Consider the following 19165-nt stretch of genomic DNA (forward strand, 5'->3'; position numbering starts at 1 on the left):
AATGAATGCAGGCAGGTTTCAGAGTAAAAGTCACCAGATGCTGGCAGTCCTGTTCACCAACACTGTGCTGCAACAAAAATGTCCAAATTTAACAATATTATAATTTATGAGTGAAAATCTTGTCCCAAATTGGCACTTTTGGCAGATGAGCTAAGTTTTTCCTTGCACTGAACTTTCCAACAGCACTCTTCTTCTCAGGATATTAATGAGTGAATTACATAACTTCAGCTTGTGTCATTGGTTTTATTAATTAGCTGTAAACCACCAGAACAATAAAAACCATCTAAATAAACGTCTGTTTGTGATGGATCTATAAATGAGGTCGAGCTACTGGACGGCAGAGAGGGGGCGCCGCTCACCGTGTCCAGCATCTGCAGAACTCTGTCCTGTTCGCAGGCGTCCAGCCCGTCGATGATGACCGCCATGCGCGTTTGGTTCTGGGTGAAGCCGTCGATCGTTTTGGCCATTTTGGACATCATCTCCACTTCGTGCTTCAGGACCTGGCGAGAAACACGAGAAAAACTAATTCAGAGCCATTCAGGTCTTCTGAATGGTGACATATTTAAAGTGTCGACACAACCATCAAAACCTGAAGGCTGACTGCCGTTTTTCAAGATGGCCGCCATGCAGGGTTAGCTTCTGTAATGTTTTAATATGTTTAGCTATGTAGCATTAGCTTTTGCTATACATTTAGGTTTATTAAAACACCTAAAACAATTAGCTATTCCTATTTTTTATATGTTTAGCCATTTAGCATTAGCTTACACACATTTTTTGGTATATTTAGTGGCTTAGTGTTAGCTTCTGCTAATGTTTAGATATGTTTAGCGTTAGCTTCCACTATTTTCTTGGTATATTTAGTGGCTTAGTGTTAGCTTCTGCTAATATTTAGACATGTTTAGCGTTAGCTTACACAATTTTTTATGCAGTTAGTGGTTTAGCATTAGCTTCTGCTAATTTTTTGTTCTTAGCAGTTTAGCATTAGCTTCCTTACGTGTGTTAGTGTAGCTAAGATTCTTATTTAGCAAATTAGTGGTTAGTGAAGCTAACATTTTGGTTAGCTGTGCTCACCACTGACAATAAGTAGCGTTGGTTGAACTGCAACCATATATTCTCTATACAAGCATGGCGGCCATTTTGAAAAATGTCCACCAGGAAAAGAAAACACAAGATTAAGAAGATATATATGACTTTCTATGGTTCAAAATATGAAACCAAACATTAATGCAATTGGCCAAGAAAGCCACGGTGGCCATCTTTAAAAATACAAACAGAATTTCTATGGGTACAAATATATATGATTGGACACTAAAAACATTCATCTGGCTAATTTGGTGCAAAACTGAATTTTTTATCTTGAGAAAAGTTGAATTGGTCCAGTTGATGTCTTCACCTTCATAAACCCTTCGCTCTTCAGCTTGTGCAGGTTGTTGGCGGCGCCATGCAGCCGCTTCCTCTGGGAGTTGAGGACGGAGTCGGCCACCTGCCACCAGGTGCGGAAGTTGATGAGCAAGGCCAGTCCGACCACGCTGGCCATCGCTATCAGCACTGCGTTTACCGTCAGGTTTTCAGAGTCCACCTAGTGGAAAAACAGCAATAACCTCATTAGAAAAGCTCCAAACTCCAGAACTTTATGTGATTCTTGTTGCTTAACGGACCCTGAAGATGGATAGCAGCACCACGCCGGTGATCAGGCATCCCACCGTCAGGGAAACAAACACGAAGGACGGCAGGCAGCAGGTTTTCTTCCATTTCTGACCTGAAGTTTTTCAACACAAACACTGATTTTAGAGAGACAGGTGGAAATTTATCACTTTAAAACAATTATTCTGCGTTTGTTTATTTTATGTCACAGATCGACACAAAACGGTTCATAACTGGGAAGAAGAGGGAAGGATTTCAGCAAGTTTTAGACGCTTATGATCTGAATTTAAAATGTTTTCTTTTATTATTCAACACCAATAAACGTCTGAAGACTGTGCTCAGCCCCATTTACTCCGTTACCCATAAAAACTTCACCCTTAACTCAGCAGTCAATTGACTTTGCTGATAATAAAGCAAAGATAAGAAACATTTATTTTCTAAGTTTCTTTTTTATAAGTCAAACTTGAAAGTAAAAATTTAAGTTTGTGAAATTTGAAAGGTTTTATTTCTCATCTGAAAAAAAAAAGGTTTGTGAAAACGATTTTTAAATCGTACTGCATTTTAAGCAATTAAATGTTTTCTTACTTAAAAAAGGACATCAGGAGATTTTCCTTTTCATACGTTTATTTTACGAGCTAAAATAGCTACCAGACAACGGGAGAAATTTTATTCCATTACTTGATTAAATACCAGAATAATTGATAAATTCCTAAAATAATTGTTTACAGCGGCCCTAAATGATCACAGTAATGACAGCAACCATCTTCAGTCAGAGGCCTCTTCAGATATGATGTGAGACTGACTGCTACTGGAGTCTCAGTATCACAGCATCACCTTCTGACCTTTTTGACACGTTGTGGAGAAATTTAAATATAAGATTTGAAAACGATCTGATATTTGCTCTAAGAATGTTGATCTGCTGTAAAAGCTTTTCGGTGGCGGCGGCTAAGGCAGCCATTTTACCTTTGATCTCATCGTTCATGAAAACCCGGAACAACCTGGTGGCCAAGAAGCCGAACTCCGCCTCGCAGGCGTCCGACAGCGTGGCGATCATTTCAGCCAAAGACGTCTCGCCTCCGACGCTGGACAGGCGGTTATAGTCCGTGAACAAGAACCTGTCAAAGACAGCGGGTAAGGCATCTCCAGTTTTAAAGATTCACCACTTTTTTCTATTTTTCGGACTTAAAATAAAGATAAACAAAATATTTAGCAAAAACAGGATGAATCTTTTTTTTGTATGTGACAGAAAATTAATTATACATTTATCATCTAAAAAAAAAATCCAGATTATTTTTAAGGACAGATTACATTCTGTGCATTTGAGAAGTTGAGATGATTTATCAGATTAATGGTGATTAATTATCTAAATTATTTGTTATCAATTAATAATTAACTTGAGTATAAAAAGTTATTTCCTTCATTTCTTGAAGGACAGCTGTGTTTAGAGAGAGCCTTCATAATTCATTTTAGTTGTTGCTACTCTTTTGTTTATTTTAAATATCTAAAATAATTGATGGCTGCTTCCCTACTGTCAAATAACTCAAGAGTTTAACCTTTTACTTTCTTTGACAGAGGAATTAAATACGTAAAGCTCTTTCCGTAACGCTCTGGAGACTCTGCGTTTCCATGACGATCACCTTACTGGATACAAGTTGAACCTTTCACTTTCTTTGACAGAGGAATTAAATACGTAAAGGTCTTTCCGTAACGGTCCGGAATGTTCCGGAGACTCTGCGTTTCCATGGCGATCACCTTACAGGATACAAGTTGAACCTTTCACTTTCTTTGACAGAGGAATTAAATACATAAAGCTCTTTCCGTAACTGTCCGGAACGTTCCGGAGACTCTGCGTTTCCATGGCGATCACCTTACAGGATACAAGTTGAACCTTTTACTTTCTTTGACAGAGGAATTAAATACGTAAAGCTCTTTCCGTAACTGTCCGGAACGTTCCGGAGACTCTGCGTTTCCATGGCGATCACCTTACAGGATACAAGTTGAACCTTTCACTTTCTTTGACAGAGGAATTAAATACGTAAAGCTCTTTCCGTAACTGTCCGGAACGTTCCGGAGACTCTGCGTTTCCATGGCGATCACCTTACAGGATACAAGTTGAACCTTTTACTTTCTTTGACAAAGGAATTAAATACGTAAAGCTCTTTCCGTAACTGTCCGGAACGTTCCGGAGACTCTGCGTTTCCATGGCGATCACCTGACAGGCAGGGCTCGGGCGGTTTGCTCTGGAAGGTCCAGCGGGTTGACGAACATGAGCTTGAGCAGCAGCTCCATGTAGCCGATCTGACGGGCCAGACGGGCGCTGATGACCCAGGCCCAGTGCCAGGTCTCCTTCTCCCGCCGGCTCCCGAAGTACACCAGCACTGGGCACAGACACGAGCAGGAGAAATGCACCAACAGGTGGGAAATACGCTTTATGCTGCAAAAGTTAGGAAAAGCTAGAAGCTGCCATCACCAGGCCTACAGCGCCCTCTAGTGACCCGTTGCTAATGAGACTTTATTAAGATCAAATAACACAAAATGTTAGTGAAACAGCGGAAAACTGTGAGGTTTGTGGCTGTGATGCATTGGCCTTTCTCCTCTCGTTTGTTTCCTCACCAAAGAAGGTGTAGAGCAGAGCGAGGAGGCTGAGGGAGACGGCGATGGCCAGCCTGGGGTCGACGGTGAAGCCCAGGATGACGGCGACGGAGCCGCAGAGGAGCAGCGTGAGGAAAACCACCAGCCAGGAGAACTGGAACAGCGGCTCGATCTGCTGCCCCGCGAAGGTCTTCATCTCATCTGATGAACACAAGCACAAAACCAGTTACTGAACTCTGAAATCATTCATCGCTATCAATCGATTATTGATCTAATAAAGAGGTTACGTGAGAAATCTGCAGAACGTGCCCACTTTTTCATCCGATTAATCGACTAATCATCAGAAGAGTCGATTAATCTGCAGCTAAAGTAGTCGCTGCGTGTCCGTGGAGAGAAACGGTGGGAAAAGTCCCTTCCTCTACTCACCCTCCAGCTTTTTGAGGAGGAAGGACTTTCCGCTGCCCCACTGGGCGTACAGACCAACACAGATGGGCGGCTGCATGGTGGGCTCACTGAGGATGTCCGCCAGAGCGCTGCTGTACAGGTCGTAGCCCAGCATGTCGCCGTCCGACTCCGTTGGGGAAAGGTGCTCTGTGACAAGACGAAGAGCCTCTGAGTAAACGATTCCCAACGGCAGCACCGAATCTGGAGACGCGGCTCATACTGGCTCCAAAGATCTGCGTCAGGATGCTTTTCTGGTGGGTGCAGTCGATGTTGTACGGCGTCTCTCCAGCTTTGTTGGGCCGGTACAGGAGGCGGCCATCTTTGGGGTTCCTGAGCAGCAGCTCGGCCAGCTTCCGGCTGCGGCCGCGGATCGCGATGTGCAGGGCGGTGTCTCCTTTCTGAAAGAACACATGCTTACAGCTGAGCAGAAAGACCGGCGGCGGCGGTTCAGGGTGTGCAGAGCCGTACCCGGTCCACTGCGGACACTTTGGCTCCTTTATCCAGCAGCAGCTCCACGACGTCGATGCTCCTCATTTTAGTGGCTTTAATAAGCGGCGTCTCTCCGTCCTGGAAGAAAAACAGAACATGCAGTTTATACCTAATGGGTTTCAGCTTCTGGAGGGAAGGGAATTTATGCATCTACAGCATAAAGACGTGTAGTTACAGGCCTGACGGCACGTCTCACATTTTATTCCATATTTAAAGGTCAACCTCAGTAAGTCGTGCAACTTATTGTTGTTATTATGACTTAATTAAAGCAGGAGGCATTCAGACTCCAGGAAATATCAAGGCAGTGTGATGAAGAACGTTAAACTCATAATTTTACTCCAGATGTTGCTGCGTTGGGTTTCTCAGTCGTGGTTTTTAAACTTTATTCATAATGCGCGTACCTTGGTGGAGTTCTCCGTGTCAGGATTGCACTGCAAGATGTCCCTCACCATGGCAGCGTTTCCTTTCTCCACTGCCCAGTAGAGGGCAGTCTTTCCATCCTAGAGAGGCAAGAACAACCATGGAGTATTGTTACGGGTGAATATTTATCTTTGTGCAATTCTAATCCAGGGAAGAAAGTTTGAAACAATAAAGAAATGCAATATAAACGGACAGAGTTGCATTTCCCACAGAGAACCCATGGAGGGAGGAAGGGCCCCTACCTGGCCCCTGACGTCGACATCAGCGTATTTGTTGAGCAGAGCTTGGACGATCTCCACGTGTCCTCCTCTCACCGCTCCGATCAGCACCGTCTCTCCGCTCTGGAACAGAAACACGGCATGAGGAGCCGGGTCAGAGCGTCCCGCCCCTTCAGAGCGTCCCGCCCCCATCAGAGCGTCCCGCCCCATCAGAGCGTCCCGCCCCTTCAGAGCGTCCCGCCCCCTCAGAGCGTCCCGCCCAATCAGAGCGTCCCGCCCCTTCAGAGCGTCCCGCCCCCTCCGCCCCCTCAGAGCGTCCCGCCCCATCAGAGCGTCCCGCCCCATCAGAGCGTCCCGCCCCTTCAGAGCGTCCCGCCCAATCAGAGCGTCCCGCCCCTTCAGAGCGTCCCGCCCCCTCCGCCCCCTCAGAGCGTCCCGCCCCATCAGAGCGTCCCGCCCCATCAGAGCGTCCCGCCCCTTCAGAGCGTCCCGCCCAATCAGAGCGTCCCGCCCCTTCAGAGCGTCCCGCCCCCTCCGCCCCCTCAGAGCGTCCCGCCCCATCAGAGCGTCCCGCCCCCTCAGAGCGTCCCGCCCCCTCAGAGCGTCCCGCCCCATCAGAGCGTCCCGCCCCTTCAGAGCGTCCCGCCCCCTCAGAGCGTCCCGCCCCCTCAGAGCGTCCCGCCCCCTCAGAGCGCCCCGCCCAATCAGAGCGTCCCGCCCCTTCAGAGCGTCCCGCTCCTTCAGAGCGTCCCGCCCCCATCAGAGCGTCCCGCCCCCTCAGAGCGTCCCGCCCCTTCAGAGCGTCCCGCCCCCTCAGAGCGTCCCGCCCAATCAGAGCGTCCCGCCCCTTCAGAGCGTCCCGCCCCTTCAGAGAGTCCCGCCCCCATCAGAGCGTCCCGCCCCCATCAGAGCGTCCCACCCAATCAGAGCATCCCGCCCCCTCAGAGCGTCCCGCCCCTTCAGAGCGTCCCGCCCCTTATCAGAGCGTCCCGCCCCCTCAGAGCGTCCCGCCCCCTCAGAGCGTCCTGCCCCATCAGAGCGTCCCGCCCCATCAGAGCGTCCCGCCCCATCAGAGCGTCCCGCCCCCTCAGAGCGTCCCGCCGCGTCTCACCCGGTCGGGGTTGTTGACGTAGGTGCCGGCGTCCAGCAGGTCCTGAACGATCTCCGTGTGGCCCTCCTTGGCGGCGATGGCGAGCGCCGTGTTGCCGTCCTTATCGGTCATGTTGACGTTGGGATTCCTCTTCAGCAGCTCTTTGACGACGTCCGTGTGGCCGCCTTTCACCGCCACGATCAGAGCCGTCATGGAGTTCTGGGGAAACAGATTTCTGAACTGAAACATTTCACCAGATTCTTCCTGCCTCCTCTTTTCAGTCTCTCTGCAACAGCCAGTTAATCCATCTGATTATTGATGGAAATTCATAAGAAATGTTTTATTTTTTTACACATTCACTGTCACGTGGTGACAGAATATTATCAGAAATTGATCTCTGCTTTCTGCCAGTGCCAATGAGAAACAACCAATCAGAGCCAGGAGGCGGGTCTTAAAAATCTCATCTGCAACAATCTGCAGCTAATTTAGCCTGTTGTGATGCTAATGCTAGTTAGCATGCCCACCAATGACGGATAAACGGTTTTCCTGCTACAGTACCTTGCTTCTCTTCCATAAACACATTTAGCAGCGTGTACATGAGAATGATTGACGGTGCAAAGACCTTCCTCTTGGCTCTGGTTGTTTTCCATGTGTTTTCCAGCCACCTAGTGGCCATTTTGTAGCATAATCAAGTAACTATGTTTCCTTCAGTTATTATAAAAATGCTATCAAATATGAGAAATTTTACTTTGTAATTTAACATCTTCAAATTGGTCCTGTGTCTCTTTAAGAAGCTCCGCCTTCAGGAAGTCATCCCAACATGGCTCCTTCGTTAACCCTTTAACAGGATTTTCACTGAGCAGCAGCTCCTACAACGAGCTCAGCAGATGTTTGCTAATGGCTACAGGCTAGTCTGAAGGAGCAGAGTGGGGGAGGAGCTGCGCCTCGAAGGCAGAGCTAGATCCACCCAGGCGTTTTGCCCAGCTGAATGGTTGCCATGGAGATTAAAGGACTTCCTAACATGCACGAAGCAATGAGGCAATACCCCAGGTGTGTTTTTCATGAAGGAGAAACATCATAGCAAGATGGAAAGCTCAAAAAAATTGATTTTACATAAAACTGTACATAAGGACAAGTTTAGGGCCAGCGGCTACTTTCCTGTTCAACAGTTCTGTTTCTTTGTTGTGCCGTATTCATAGCCCAGTGAAACAGGAAGTCACTGATTACTAATGAAACGTTTTTGACTCTGATCAACTTAAAGAATAAATAATAAATAACTGAGTAACACTTGTGCTTCGGGTGCAATTACATTTTGACAACACTGATTTGTTAAAAATAACTTCTTCAAATGTTTACGTGAAAGCTTGGATTTGCTGTTTAGCTGTTAATCGTGACCGATGTGAGTAAAACATGACGGCGATGAATGGAGGCGACTCACGGCTCCTTCCTGATCCACATCAGCTCCGTTGGCCAGCAGGTGCATCACGCTGTCGTAGTTTCCCTTCCTGGAGGCCCAGATCAACGGCGTGGTGCCGTACTGGAAGGAAGAGATCACCGAGATAAAGCGGTCGTCTCTGCCCTGTGTGGGTCTGAAGCAGAGATAAACATCTGCGAGGCGTTGGCTACCTTGTCTGAGCAGTTGACCTTGGCTCCGTACTGCAGCAGGAGATGGACGATCTCTGCGTGGCCGCGGCCCGCCGCCCAGATGATCGGGTAGACGTTGTACTGTCGGGCCGGAGCAGAGCTGATGTCACCGAAACTAATGACCAAATGGTTGAAGCCGCTTCAAGCAGCAGGAGGAGGAAAAACTACAGTCTGCAGGTGTGCTTACAGTACGGCTGAAACGATTAATCGATTGTTGAAACGGATTTAGTAATCGATTAATCGCTAACTGGAGCACACAGACTCAGAAAACAGTAGGGCTGTGTAATAATATCGATTCTGCGATATAAATCGATATCTTCTTTCCTAGAAAAAAATCGATATTCATCCGCAAGTATCATAACATCCACCTGTCACCTTGCTCACTCACTGCTTGCTTCACAAGAGATTGATTCGGTCATCAAGCTTAGAGTGATTCCTTCAGATGTTCAGTTAAAAAGGTATCAAACTACTCAGAGCAGGTACTTGGTTCACTTTATTTACTTTACAAATGCATGTCAGCTACAGTTTGTACTGTTTCACCTAAAAGAAACATGTTTTCTCACCACTTCTTTGATTCTTTTTGTCCAGCTGTCGACTTTAAGTCTGTGTCTAACCAGAGCCAGGTATCGGGTAGTTGGTGCTTTTAATCAGTTTTCAGTTAAATTAATTCAATCCAACTCTATAACATCACAAAATGTCACCAAAATCACTCTGTCCCTCTAAAATCTTTCAGAAAATCGCAAAAGTGTATTGGATTGTATCGTTTGCTGAATATCACAAAATATATCGTATCGTGAGCAGAATATCGTGTATCGCATCGTGAGATTATTGCATCACTACAGCCCTAGAAAACAGTCCAATAAATATTAATATTTTGCATTTTAGATAAAAAAACATCTTTGTCTACAAATATGTTCCACGCAGAATGCTTTAATTTTGCTACACAATTATTAGTCGGTTTATAAAAAATAAAAAATAAAATAAAAAATCAACCATAGACTGTATTGATGCTAAATCAAGCAGAAAGAGCTGAACATCATTTACAGTGTTTATTATCTGTGGAAGCGTTCACTAAGTGTCGCATTTTAGGCAACAAAATGTTTTTATTTTACAAAAGAAATTAAATTGTTTGTTTATTTGAATCTCAGTGGTTAATGAAAAATATGGAGAACGTCAATTATTAAAGTAATTATGAGTTGCGGCCCTAAACTAATTATGCTCTAAAAACTGCTTATAAAAAAGAGAAACGAGATGCTGGTTTGCTGTACAGGATAAGGAGTAATTGGTTTTATAAAACATCTGCAGAATGCGATTTTCCATTAATCGATTAATCACTAATTAAAATAATCGTTAGCGTTTCCACCTTTGTAAAAATGTACACATCTGATGAACTCATTTGGTGCATCAAAACAATCCCTGTAAAGCAGAGTTTATGCCTTTAATGTGATAAATAAGCTGATAATTTTCGTTTTCTGCACCTGCCCAGTGATGTTGGGATTGGCTTCTCTGTCCAGCAGCAGCCGGGCCACCTCCGTCCGGCCCTTATAGGCGGCCCACATGAGCGCCGTCCAGCCTCCCTGAGCGGCAAAGTCCAGACACATCAGCAGAGGAAGCAGCGGCAAACAAAACAACCAGAATGACAGCATTGAAACAACAGAAGAGCTCAACCACACCACATCTCTGTTTTGCAGATTAGACCAAATCCAGGCAGATTGCAGCTATTTCTGGACGGAGTGACACACTTTCCAGTGAAACACAATGCGGTTTATTTTAATCCAGCCGGCTCTCCTGACACATCTTCAACTGCACATGAGTCAGCTCCCTTCCTGTTTATTATTTACCTACCATTAGTTCTGTTTTAAAGCAGAGGTTTGATGAAAATTAAAAACTCTGGTGCAGCTCAGGAAGCAGCGACTGTCTGGGTTTCCTTATCTCAGAAACGAGCATCAGAGCCAAGGCAGCCGGATTTAAGTGGATGGACTTTCTATTAGAAAGGAGAACGGAAACTAATTTGATTTCATGTCCATTTTGGAGAAAGTGAATTAGGTTGTTCAGGCATAACTGAGGCGCCACGTCCAACAAAAGAGCGAATATCAAAACGTGAGCATGTCAGAATTTAGGTCCATTTTAATCAATATTTAGCTCTTGCTTTCTAAAAAATATACTGATATAGAGATTTTATCAGAAGTGCTTCAATTTATTTTTCAAGATGGACGCCGTCTGTGAGCCTTTTAAACCGATTATTGACAGAACGTCACCCATTTTCACGACCTGGATGAACTTTGTCTCATCACGTTTTTGACTTTTTCCATCATATTTATACAACTTTAAATAATAAAATGTTTCAAAATCGTCAAAAAAAGGAGTCTCACACCAGCTCAGAGGCTGAGAGACAATCGTCTTAATGGTTAGCGTTAGCCTCCGCTAACTTTTTAATGTATTTAGCGGTTTAGCGTTAGCATAGCTAGGATTCTTGTTTAGCAAATTAGCGGTTAGTGAAGCTAACTTTTTGGCTAGCTGTGCTCACCACTGGTGAAATATGAAGCTGGTTTTAGTGAATAAAGTAATAATATTACAAGAATAAAGTTGTACGACAATAAAGATGTAATATTACAAAAACAGTGGTAATACAAGAATAAAGTTATTTTTACTTTGCTTCATTAGTCCATCTGATGAAGAAGTTTTTAAATGATAGTTTTCATCAGTTAAATACTTTCTTATTTTACTTGAGTAATTCCGTTTCGCTTTTGATTAAATTCGGCGTTTCAGTTTCTCCTCACCATGTCTCGGTGCTCCAGGTTGGCGCCGTTCTCCAGCAGTTCCCTCACCACCTCCAGGTGTCCCTCCTTAGCGGCGGAGATCAGCGCCGTCCAGCAGTCCTGCACACAGCGCCAAGCCGTTACTCTGACGGACCCGGACCCGGCTCCGGACCCGGCCAGGTGCAGATACCCACCAGCTGGTCGTACCAGGTGCTCATGGAAACCCGGTGCCGCATCGCGACTCAGAGTCAGACAGAAACGCAAACAGAGAAACGACCAGAACCTTCCTGTTCTCCTGCAGTGAGCCGGAGCGATGTGGTGTAATGGCGGGTCAGGAGACGGTAGTGTGTGTGTGTGTGTGTGTGTGTGTGTGTGTGTGTGTGTGTGTGTGTGTGTGTGTGTGTGTGTGTGTGACAGAGAGAGTAAATGAGTGAGTTGGAGTGTGAAGGGTGTTGGCTGGTGAACCGATGACTTCAGCTGTAATGAGAGGTCATGGTGGCTCATAATAACCGACTGGTGACATCATCAAACATCAGAGCGGGTTGTTTTCCACTCGCCGCTACGCCATCAACAGGTGTGTGTGTGTCTCCAGGTGTGTGTGTGTGTGTGTGTGTGTGATGCTCACCACGTCGTCCATGTTGACGGTGGCGCCCCTCCGGATCAGCTCCTCGACGATCTCCAGGCTGCCCAGCTCTGCTGCCACCATCAGCGGCGTCTGTCCGCTCTGCCAACAGAAACGCCGGGTTTCAACACGGATACAAAAAAAAACTATTTAAATAAACACTGAAATCAAATCCTGAATCCAAGCATATTCATGGAAAGTTTGGTGGAGGGAAAAAGGTTCTGAAGCGGCCTTCGGCTAACGAGTTTGAAGAATACTGCACTCTGTTCCTTTTGCAGGAATTACTGCAACAGCGCAGCATCGCATGGAAGAGATCAGTTCATATTTTCTATGTTTTATTTTAAAATTAAATTTTATCAATTTTTTAAAATTACAATATATCAACTACTTATTTTCAGTAATTCAACTCAGAAATTTTAATTTATTAATTGAAGTTTCTTTAAATTTAAAAGCAAATGTAAATTTTATTATTCTTCAAATGTGAATAATTAAAATTCTCAAAAATTCTGAGAATTTTATTAGAATTCTTTAAATTCTTGACATTTACATTTAGAATTTAAAACCCAATTTAAATTCTTTGGGATCCAATTGGTTCCTGGTAGCGTGGCGCCGGAGCAAACCGGAACCCAAACAGTTCTGACTCACGTCGCTCCTGCAGTCCACGTCTCTGAACTTGTCCAGGTGAGTCCTGACGGCGTCCAGGTTGTCCTCCTCCACGTAGGTGAACAGACTCTGGACCACCAGAGAGGTCATCTTCAGGGAGGTGGTGGTTTCCATGGCGACCGGCTAAACTCCTGAAACAGGATTGGATCCGAGTGAAGCTGAAAACGCCACTGGAGGAATTCTGGTACAACGAAGGTTTTTTTTTTTTTACTTTAAAGCAAAATGTTTATATTTTTTATTATGCTAATTTGTTGTTCTTAAAGCAAATTGGCTTTTTGAGTCAATATCCTCCAATTAGCAATTAATGGATCACCAAATTAGTTGACGATCAATTCAGTAATCGATCAGTCTGATTAATAGATTCAGCCCCGACAAAAAAAATAAATAAACAGTTGCTGAATCTTTCTTTATAGTTTTTTTCAAAGTCAGAACTCCAGTCCAGAAGTATTCATACCTCTTAAACTTTCTCACAAGAAGACTTTTATTGATTTTATTGGGATTTTGTTTGATAAACCAACACAAACACCAAACAGGCCTTCAGCCTGAGCATCTCTGCAGCTGGTTGCACCGAATTTATTTATTTAGTGGTGTAATTGTGCTACACTTTTAATTGTTTTGTGTCATTTTATCACAAAAAAATCCCCCAAAAATACAGACAAATCGTGGATAAACTCATGAGGAGATGAATACTTTTTCAAGAATCCACAGTAAAAACAATTAAAGTACTTGAAACATGGAAACGTCTGAGAAAACGAAGCATGAATGCCCAGAAATCCCTCATTAGCGTTAGCAGCGCGCTAACAGGCGCTCGTTAGCTCTTCTGCTTGTTTAACGAAGCCCCATTAAAGAAAACCAAACAAGCCAAAAGTCAAACAACAGACTCCAAACTTTGGTATTCAGATGCAGCCGGCGCGGCCGGCCGCGTGCAGCCAGAAGTGGGTCGCTCTGAACTTTGTATTCAGGAAAGAAACAAAACTACAGGCAACAAATTACTGAGCAGACAGAGAAAAGTAGCAGCAGGATTGTTACTGAAAAATAAAAACACAAAGTTCGCTCCAGGGATTTCATCTGCAGCAGCTGACGAGACTTTAACTAAACCAGGAGAAGAAAAACAAGCATCTAATCATCTGTGGAGGTTTCAGTAGAAACTTTTCCTCCTTCCTGAAAAGAAAAGAAGCCCAGCTGCTTTTTTTTTTGCAATTTATTGTTGAGCTTTTTATGAACCGTTCAGACTAACAACACAAAAAAGACACAATCAGAACTCGGATGAGTTTGTTACCCTGTGAAAATAACTCCAGAGTAGTTTTAAAACGTTGGAATCCATTTTCTTCCTTCTTACAGAAAGTTTCTGTTTACGTCTTAGAAGGTATGGAAGCCCATGTTTGACCTGTTTTGCTTTTGCATTTATAGAAAAAGATATAAAACTTTAGATATCTCACTAAGAAGATATGAACATACATGGAAAAACCTTAAAAACTTTATATTTATGCAGAAAGACTTTCAGTTTCAAGATGCCGCAGGAGGTGAGTGATACATGACTGCAGGGAAACGCTAAAGAAAAAGTTCCTGCATGTCCATTATGGGGCTCCGTAGAAAATAATGAAAATGGTGAAATAATTGACTCAAGTTTGTAAAAATGTTTTTACGATCGTTTGAGGTGATTTTTGGGTTTTCAGAAAAAGTACTTTATCATCACGACTTTTTTCTCATGCAACTTTTTGCCTGAAATGTATTACATTTTTTCTTAGCTGAACTCTAATATTCTGTGGCAAGATGCAGAATAATTTCTGACAGTGAATTTTTACGTTACTACATCCATGCGTAGCGTCAACCGCTGACGTAATCACGCTTAGCGCAGCCTGGTCAGTTCGCTCCAAACCTGATGGAAACACAGATTATTCGCTTTTTTTTTATTTTTGGTGAAGTTTTAAAAGTTTTCTCTAAATTTGTGTGATTGTTTGATGGAAATCAGTGACTAAACATCTGATGCAGATACAAGTAATAAAATGTTGTGGTACAATTTTCAGTGTTTTCTCAATGTTAACACTTTTGCTTTTCAATTATTTTAACAGCAAACAGGACCACAAATATAAAGTATTTTTTCTAAAAAAATAAAATATTGTCAGGCGATTTAATAAACTTGGGTAAATAAATCAAAAATGATCCATATCCTGTTCTTGTTACTGAAAAAACACACAAAAAAGCTAGAAAAATATTTTTACCTGAAGAGGTTTATAGATCATTTTTCTACAACTATTCTCATATTTTGCACACGGAATAATAAAAAAGTTGCTATTTTAATTGTAAACATAAATAAAACCTTTGTGGCCCATCAGAAACAGCTGAAAATCTCAACCAGCTGATAAAATGTGCCTTCATCATACACTTTCATGTATTTTTTATACATTTTATATGCTACAAACTCAGAAAAAGAAAGAAATCAGAAACTAAAAACTCAATCAAAATGAATTTTTCTGCTTTTAACTTGTTTTTGCTTTTTACTTTCAGACGTTTTATCCCGGATCCATTAATGAATCCGCCGTTCTGTGCTGTAGCTGGATCGATAAACGGCTCATTAATGATTCATAAAGTTCTGCCCATCCTCCATAATCAGACTCACTTCCTGCACAGAGAGCTTCTGAATTAATGAGCCTCATTCTGAGGGTTTCACCAAACAACCAGCAGGATTTCCTGCCGTAATCCTGCTCAGGTCAACGCTCCCTCACACGCAGAGTCACATGACCGCCGGTACAAAGGCCCCAACAGTGCAGCCAAATTCAGAGCCGATCAATCTTTATCTGCAGAACAAACTGTTTTCTCTTCTCCTTCACTCAGCGATCACCTGCCGGCTGCTTCCCCAGATCCCAACGAGGAGAACAGAGGCAGAGCAAAGGCTTTGTTTACGGGGACGGCAGCCTGTTGACACGCCCTCCTCTTCCTCATCTCTCCAGCACAATGGATGGGTCACCATGCCAACTACCAACAAGCTTCTCAAACTATTGAACAAGATGAAATCTCAGATAATTACAGCCCTTACCTGTGTGGAGGGGTAAAGTTACCAGCTCAAGATCAAATCCGACTTCCTGCCCAGTTCAGCCAGCAGTGGCGGCTCTCGCTCAGCATCCCCCGCTTTAAGTAGCGGCTGAATATTAGATGAGGGGCTGGAGGCACGCCCAGCTCTTCCCGACACAATGGAGACGCCCGTCCCGTCCAAGAAACGCCCAAAACTGCAGCTACTGACCATTTCAGATAATCTGCCCGTTTTTACCCAATCGGCCGATTATTCTGACGATTAATCGGATAACAAAATTGGCTCATTCTGCAGGTTTTCATTAAGCCTTTTATATGCTATATTAAAAAGGATGCAAATACACAAATAATTAAATTCCTTTTTTAAGTAATAAAGTAGCTTAGTTCATTTAATTAAATAGTGCAGAAAGGCAAAAGCCCAACTGTCTTACCATAAAGCCTCCAACCAAACAGGACAGAAATAATAATATAATCCAAGCATGAAACCAACTGATCATACATTTAGGAATCATACAGAAAAAATAAACAAAAACATGATGGAAAGTTAAATAAAACAAGTATTAATGAAACATTTTATTGCCTAAAATGAAACAGCGGCATTCCTTTAGTGAACATTTGATGATTTGTAGCAAAAGATGCATCTGCAGCTACAATGTGAAACTGTCTGATTTCACATCAGTAGATCAGCGTGGAGCTGATTTAATAACTGGATCAGAAAATGCGATTAACAGGAAATCTTATTTACAGAATTTAAACCACGTGAAGCTAAAAATGGAGTTCAGGGTGGAAAATAATAATAATAATAATAATAATAATAATAATAAATGATTAATCACGATTAATCGTTTCCACCATACTTTAAACCCCAGGTGATTCAGATGAAACGCAACTTTTAAAAGAGTCTAAATTCCCATTTAGACTATCAGAAATGTGGGTTTTTGGTCTTTCATTCGTAATCAAACGTCCTTGTGAAGCAGAAGAAGAACGTCGCAGACTGCTTTCATAATTTACATCCAGATTTACCGTCTGGCTTCTTCTGGTGCAGAATTACGGCGCATGTCTCAAGCCAACGACGTAAAAGTCGTATAAATGCAGTTTGACCGTTCAGACACGATGAGAACTGTCAGATTTTGGTCCACATATGGAAGTGGAACAGGTTGTACCTTTCTGGGTGAAAAGATCAGAGCAGCAGACTGTAAAACGTAGAAAAACGAACTAAAACAGTGATTTGATTACATCACAGTCAACTGGAAATAAGACAACCTGAAGCTCACTGACTCAGCTATAAATAGATTTTAAAAAGTGGAAAATGTTCTTGTTAAAGTTTTACACGTGACCTGAACTTTAAACTTGTATCTGAATTCGACCTTAAGGGTCAAATAACATTTTAAAGCTTCAATTTAGGGCATTTTTTCCCCATCTGTGTTTCAAAGAGAACTGCATAGACATGTATGATCTACATTCACCGTTAATTAGATTTTCACAAAGCAGAATGAACTGGACACAAATTATTTACAAATGAAAATCTGAGCTGGAGTTGTATTCAACCTTCCAACAGGACAAACATCCCAAACATACAGACAGAGGAGGAATATAAATGGCCCAGTCAAAGTAAGAACCTGGATGTAATGCGCTGTAAGGTGGTTGGAACAAGACAAAATGTGAATAAGGTCAATGGGCGTGAAAGTATGTTGCAGGTTTTATCTGGAGTGTAAACAACATAACAAATTAGTATATATGAATAGAAAAAAGTGAAATTATGTCCAGTTCAGCTTAAATATGGGCAGGCAACACTGGATAGGATTTCTAAATTTAACCAGCAGTCAGCTCTTTATGGCAAGTCATGTGGGCACGAAACCGCTGAGGATTCAGTTCCTAGGTACGTACCAGCCTGCGGGTCAACTACAAACAACATTACATTTATTTAATTTAGTTTAGCTGTGATGAAACTGGTTACTTCAACAGGATACTCACACATAAACCAGCGCTGCTAAACTGACAAAATAAAAGTCGGTGCAACGAGTTACCATCGTGACAGGAGGCTTAGAGATTATTATTAAAGTTTAAGTCGTGTTTCCAGACAACATTATCCAGGGTTCCCCCTCTGACAGCGGCTCTGGAGGTCGTCAAACATCTGCCAGGCAGCTAACATATGGCTAAAAACGACCCAACGGCGAAGCTTTTAACAGGGGTGTTACAAACACAGTGGTCACCCCGTTGTTTGTGTAGCAGGAAGTAACAACTTTAGCTAAAAGTGACAAGAAAGGGAAAATAGAAGCTAGCTATCCAACAGGTTACAACTGTTTTTAATATTTAATGAGCTTTAAAAACAACTAAACTCACCAAACAATGGTTTTCTTACCTGCACACGGCTGCTCACTTCCCGCCTCTTTCAAGTTATTTCTGCCGGCTGAATCCAGCTAAATGTTTTGTTTTTTTTCTTAATCAAGACATGTTTGGGCAGAATACAGTTAAACTGTAACCTGCTACTGAACCAGAAATGTGACGGAGGCTCCGCCTCGTTCCTCTTGCTTTGTTTACAGAGGCGGAACCTTCGGCTTTACACCGGAGCCCCCGCCTCACTGCAACTACACCGCGGTTACGCCGCCTTCGGTTTACCTCGGAACTCGGACCTGGGGATGACGTCACACCCGAGTTAACGGCGGTTGGTAGGAAAAATAAAAGAAAAAGCAGGAGGAATTCCAAAATGGCCCCGATTTCACTGTTTGAAATCAATTTTAAGATTGGAAAGTAGGTTTTAAAGCTACTGTCCAACAGACTTCTGGTCCCGGATAAGAAAAATAATAATAATTTCAAGAATAAAGACATAATATTATGAGAATTAGGTTATACAAGGATAAATACTCTTGTTACAACAATAAAGATAAAATTTTACCAGAAGAAAGTTGTGCCATTACAAGAAAAGCTTTAAAAAAAACAAACGCTTCTGTTTCTGACAAGACTACCTCATCATGACTGGATTTTTTTATTTTTTGCAAAGTGCCCGGAGATATTTGGGCATTGATGTTATATACCTGTAAATAAACTGAATATGATTTAATTATTCTTCCTGGAGTATTCTCATTACCTCCTTTTCCAAATATATGACCTTATTTTGGAAATACAACTAAATTCTGGAATTATGACTTTTTTCCTCGTGTAGTTATGAATTTATTCTTGCAGAACTTTTTTCTTGCAATGACTTTTAGCTTTGCTCTGGTCCTCCAACACATTATTTTAATTTTTTTCATCTTAGAGCTGCAGGCACTACATGTAGCATTATAACCACAGGTTAGGGGCGGCTGTATTGGATCAAAATTTCAAGTGGGAAGCCGATTTTCTCAGTTCTACAAACAGAACGCAGTTATTTGCAGTTTTACATGCAACAGAAAACATTTCTGCTAATATTTACATGGTTTTATTTTCATATATTGTAAATACTCTGATTTTTAATGCACATTTTGAACAAAAGATGGATGCATGTCTAATTAAAAACTGATATTTTTCCTCACTAGACAAAAAAAAGAAAACATTTCCACATCAAACAGGC

General features: G+C 42.7%; 1 protein-coding gene and 1 long non-coding RNA gene across 3 annotated transcripts in view; one reads left to right on the top strand and one right to left on the bottom strand.

Annotated features, from left to right (window-relative positions):
* The window catches only part of kidins220a (kinase D-interacting substrate 220a), a 53479-nt gene extending 35249 nt beyond the window's left edge, over nucleotides 1-18230 (bottom strand). For both annotated transcript variants that reach the window (XM_081603021.1, XM_081603020.1), the window contains exons 1-19: nucleotides 17978-18230; nucleotides 12568-12716; nucleotides 11926-12024; nucleotides 11322-11420; nucleotides 10020-10118; nucleotides 8524-8622; nucleotides 8336-8434; nucleotides 6919-7116; nucleotides 5832-5930; nucleotides 5571-5669; nucleotides 5149-5247; nucleotides 4901-5078; nucleotides 4663-4827; nucleotides 4258-4437; nucleotides 3857-4022; nucleotides 2608-2759; nucleotides 1659-1759; nucleotides 1394-1579; nucleotides 360-500 (exon numbers count right to left, since the gene is read on the bottom strand). In XM_081603021.1, coding sequence (XP_081459147.1) covers nucleotides 360-500; nucleotides 1394-1579; nucleotides 1659-1759; nucleotides 2608-2759; nucleotides 3857-4022; nucleotides 4258-4437; nucleotides 4663-4827; nucleotides 4901-5078; nucleotides 5149-5247; nucleotides 5571-5669; nucleotides 5832-5930; nucleotides 6919-7116; nucleotides 8336-8434; nucleotides 8524-8622; nucleotides 10020-10118; nucleotides 11322-11420; nucleotides 11926-12024; nucleotides 12568-12699 — 2391 coding nt within the window. In that variant the 5' untranslated portion in view covers nucleotides 12700-12716; nucleotides 17978-18230. The remainder of the gene's footprint in view (nucleotides 1-359; nucleotides 501-1393; nucleotides 1580-1658; nucleotides 1760-2607; nucleotides 2760-3856; nucleotides 4023-4257; nucleotides 4438-4662; nucleotides 4828-4900; nucleotides 5079-5148; nucleotides 5248-5570; nucleotides 5670-5831; nucleotides 5931-6918; nucleotides 7117-8335; nucleotides 8435-8523; nucleotides 8623-10019; nucleotides 10119-11321; nucleotides 11421-11925; nucleotides 12025-12567; nucleotides 12717-17977) is intronic.
* Nucleotides 3919-4531, top strand: LOC145549964 (uncharacterized). The gene is made up of 2 exons (XR_014085766.1): nucleotides 3919-4059; nucleotides 4263-4531. It is a non-coding gene; the product is annotated as an uncharacterized LOC145549964 (long non-coding RNA).
* Nucleotides 18231-19165: the final 935 nt, after the last annotated feature.

This window comes from Poecilia reticulata, chromosome 22 (genome assembly GCF_904066995.2).
Source record: "Poecilia reticulata chromosome 22, P_reticulata-male-v2, whole genome shotgun sequence".
NCBI lineage: Eukaryota > Metazoa > Chordata > Actinopteri > Cyprinodontiformes > Poeciliidae > Poecilia > Poecilia reticulata.